General features: G+C 36.1%; 1 protein-coding gene across 1 annotated transcript; it reads right to left on the reverse strand.

Annotated features, from left to right (window-relative positions):
• LOC111404954 (protein DETOXIFICATION 49-like) lies at nt 1–1629 on the reverse strand. The gene has a single exon (XM_023033675.1). The coding sequence runs from the start codon at nt 1621–1623 to the stop codon at nt 109–111; it is 1515 nt and encodes a 504-aa protein (XP_022889443.1). The 5' UTR covers nt 1624–1629; the 3' UTR covers nt 1–108.
• Nucleotides 1630–3380: the final 1751 nt, after the last annotated feature.

A 3380-nucleotide genomic window follows, 5' to 3' on the forward strand; every position in this document is an offset into this window, starting at 1 on the left:
TCGTAAACTACCCTTCTTCTCCTCTGCCTTACATTTTTAATTGCTAAAAATCATTAAAAAAAAAATTAAATTATAACAATATGTTAATGGTATGATCTTGTCGCCTAATTAACATAAACAATCTTCCTTGATTTCTGCTAATTTAAGGGGCTTATTTTCCTCAAACTCCTCGCTTTCATCAAGAATTGCAGCATCGGCCGTCAGCTCTTTGGCTCTGTAGGCTTCAAAATCCCAATCTGTTAGAAGCAAAATCACCATCATGGTGGCCATACAGGTGGCTTCCGCAGCAAGCAGCCCCAGCCATAGCCCTTCAAAATCGAAGCCAAAGAAGAACGCTAAACCTACAGCTACCGGCATTCCGACAAGGTAAAAGCATGCTAAGTTAATATTAGCACCGACTTTTGGCCTTGCAGTGCCCCTCAATACCCCACAGCCAGTAGTTTGTGGGCAGTTTCCAAGTTCACACAGACCAATTATCGGCAGAACAATTGATGTATATGCTATAATCTCTGTATCATTTGTGAACACGGTAGCCCAAATGTTTCGTACTGATACTGCAAAAAACAGTGCTGAAAATCCCAGTATGAAGCTGCCAGAAAGGCCTACAATGGCTGCGAGTTTTGCTTTTGCCGGCCGGCCGCCACCCAATTCATTTCCCACTCTGGTGGAGACACTGAAGCTAAGAGAAGATGGGAATATATAGATCAATGCAGTAGTTTGAATTAGAATACCCATTGAAGCAACTGTTGCCTTGGGGTTTTCTAATAACCCACAAAGCAAAATCATAATTTCATACCACCACCATTCGAGGCACACTGAAATGCAACTAGGTATGGCCAAATTCAACAGGGATTTCCACCCTTTAAAGCACGCCATGGATAGGCCTCCCCAAGTTTTTTTATACACTCCAAATAAAACTATATATATTATTAATGAAGTTACGAGGTTAAAGCTTGTCCAAACACTACTTAATGCCACACCTTTGATGCCTAAATTAAGGTATGACACAAGGAGATAATTTATTGGCATGTGCAGAAGAACTGATAGGGCAGCACAGATTGTTAAAGGCAAAGTTATGGACTGTGTTCGAAGGTAAATACGCAATGGATGCAATAAAGCCTGCATGAAAAGATCAGGAAGTGAGTAGAATAAATATGCTTGAGCATGTGTAGCAATAGCTTCATCTTGGCCACAAAAAAGCAAAACCTTTTTCATGCTGAGCCACAAAAGGGATATAGGAAATGAAGTGAAAATAAGCAAAAGCACAGTCTTTTGCAAGGTAAAGCCAAGAAGCGTGTATTTTTTGGCACCAAAAGCTTGTCCACAAATAGGTTCCATTCCCATGGCTAAGCCGGAGAGGATCGAGTAGCCCGTGATGTTAGCAAAACCGACGGCCAATGACCCGCCTGCTAACGCTAAATCTCCTAGTCTTCCTAAAAATAGCAGGGAAATCATAGAACGAGAGTAAATAAAAAGGCCAGTGATAATCATTGGGAGGGCTATTTTGGCTATGGAGTTGGCTTCTTGAATGACAAGAGAGAAATGTGTAATTTTGTGGGGTTTCTTGGTTAGGTTTACAGGTTGTTGAGATGTTAGGGTAGTGGGGATCAAAGAAGTGAACATGTCGGATTCTTGGGCTTTGGAGGACATTTTTGTGTTAGTGTGTGTGTGTGAGAGAGAGAGAGAGAGAGAGAGAGTTTGGGGGTTTGAGAATTGAAGTGGAGACGGGTTATATAGTTGTTTTCTCGGGACGGGCCATAGATTGAAGATAGCATTCAGAGTGCACATATACTTAAATGTAAATTTTATAGCTCATTTTTCAAGTCAAGCTTCTTTTCTAAAAGTTTATGCTTTCATATGTGGTGTTTGAATTCGATACTAATCTCATATTTTTCTAAGAAGGAATGATACAAAGAATGGTCCATCTTTAGAAATTGAATTCAGTATCTTATAATAGACTTGCACATATCTAGTGCTCATTACGAAAGAAGTCTTTTTATATATCCAAGAAATCCTAATTAATAACAAGAAAATAGATTTGACATGCACGTTATGAGGTGCATTAAAGAAGTAATTTGAATACAAAAGTTTGTTCTCTCATGATCGAAGGACTCGGGAAACAATTGAATCAGGATTTAACTTTTCAAACCTTTTCCACCTTCCATTGTCTTTTTTTACAACAGAATTTTGAATCCCAATCTAAGAAACTTGATTTCAAATGAAAAAATAGTGGATGGAGAGGTAAAGATATACATTCAAAGTTATTCTGAATAGTTATATTATCTTGCAAATAGAAACTGATAAAAATTTGAAGCTTAACAACTCCTTTTACATTACTAGTGTATCAGAGTCAAAACATTTGTATTTTGTACCACGTTTTCGGTTAGAATCAATTGAGAATGACAAAAGTCTCTCTTTGGACGGTTTTAGGTGGACCCCTATTGTTCAGCAGGCCTGTTAAGGGTATGCTAGCTGTATTTTATTATTTAAATTCTTATCAATAAAAATTAAATTTAAATATCTAAAATATTTTTTATTTGATTTATATTTAAACCAGATAGTTTGGCGAAACATAAAACAATTTATATTTCTAATAATTAAGATTAATTATGGTTTAGTAGATTGTACCTACTCATACATTAATTAATTGACCATAGAAACCAAAAGATTATTTATCAATTAAAATTCTATTCTTTATATATATATATATAAAGACAAATTTTGCATGTAATAAGAGATAATATGATTGGTTTAAGATAATTTTAAAAAATCCTAGTTTTTTCCATTTTTGTATAGACCAATGGTTACTTAGCATGTGAAAACAAACAGTTCTAAACTGGTTCAGCAAATGATAAGCTTAAGATTTGTTTGTCCTTTGTAAGACCAAAACCTCAAAATATTCTACATAAAAATAGGACAAATCTTGTATTAAGACAACCTTCTCGTATTTCAAGATTTTATGGCCTATGATGAGAAAATTTATTCTATACATTCTACGCCTCTGTATAGTTGAAAATAATTGCACTGTTTAAAGGCTGAATTTGTCCACAACCTCAGAAACGAAAGACAATGAGCCTTCGATAGTACCTGTTTTAGGCATGGGTGGATTCAAGGAAGGGCTGGGCCGTGCTACAGCCCGTCCCTTTGGCCCAAATGTCCTTAAAGAGAAATTTTAAGTAAAATATATTTTTTTTATGTGCAATATATATATATATACGTATTAGCCCGTGTTGAATTTTTTCCTGAATCCGCCACTGGTTTTAGGGCAGTGGACAAAATTCAGCAGTTGGATCCAAGCAATTGCTGTTGATACTTGAGATTCACATAATTCTCATAAACATGAATGTTGAATGGGTGAGCGAAAGGTGTCTTTCATTTGA

The sequence above is a fragment of the Olea europaea genome, chromosome 11 (assembly GCF_002742605.1).
Source record: "Olea europaea var. sylvestris chromosome 11, O_europaea_v1, whole genome shotgun sequence".
Classification (NCBI taxonomy): Eukaryota; Viridiplantae; Streptophyta; class Magnoliopsida; order Lamiales; family Oleaceae; genus Olea; species Olea europaea.

Excerpts from the sequence above, each read along its gene's own strand:
- LOC111404954 (XM_023033675.1), bottom strand. The coding sequence starts at position 1,623 with ATGTTCACTTCTTTGATCCCCACTACCCTAACATCTCAACAACCTGTA.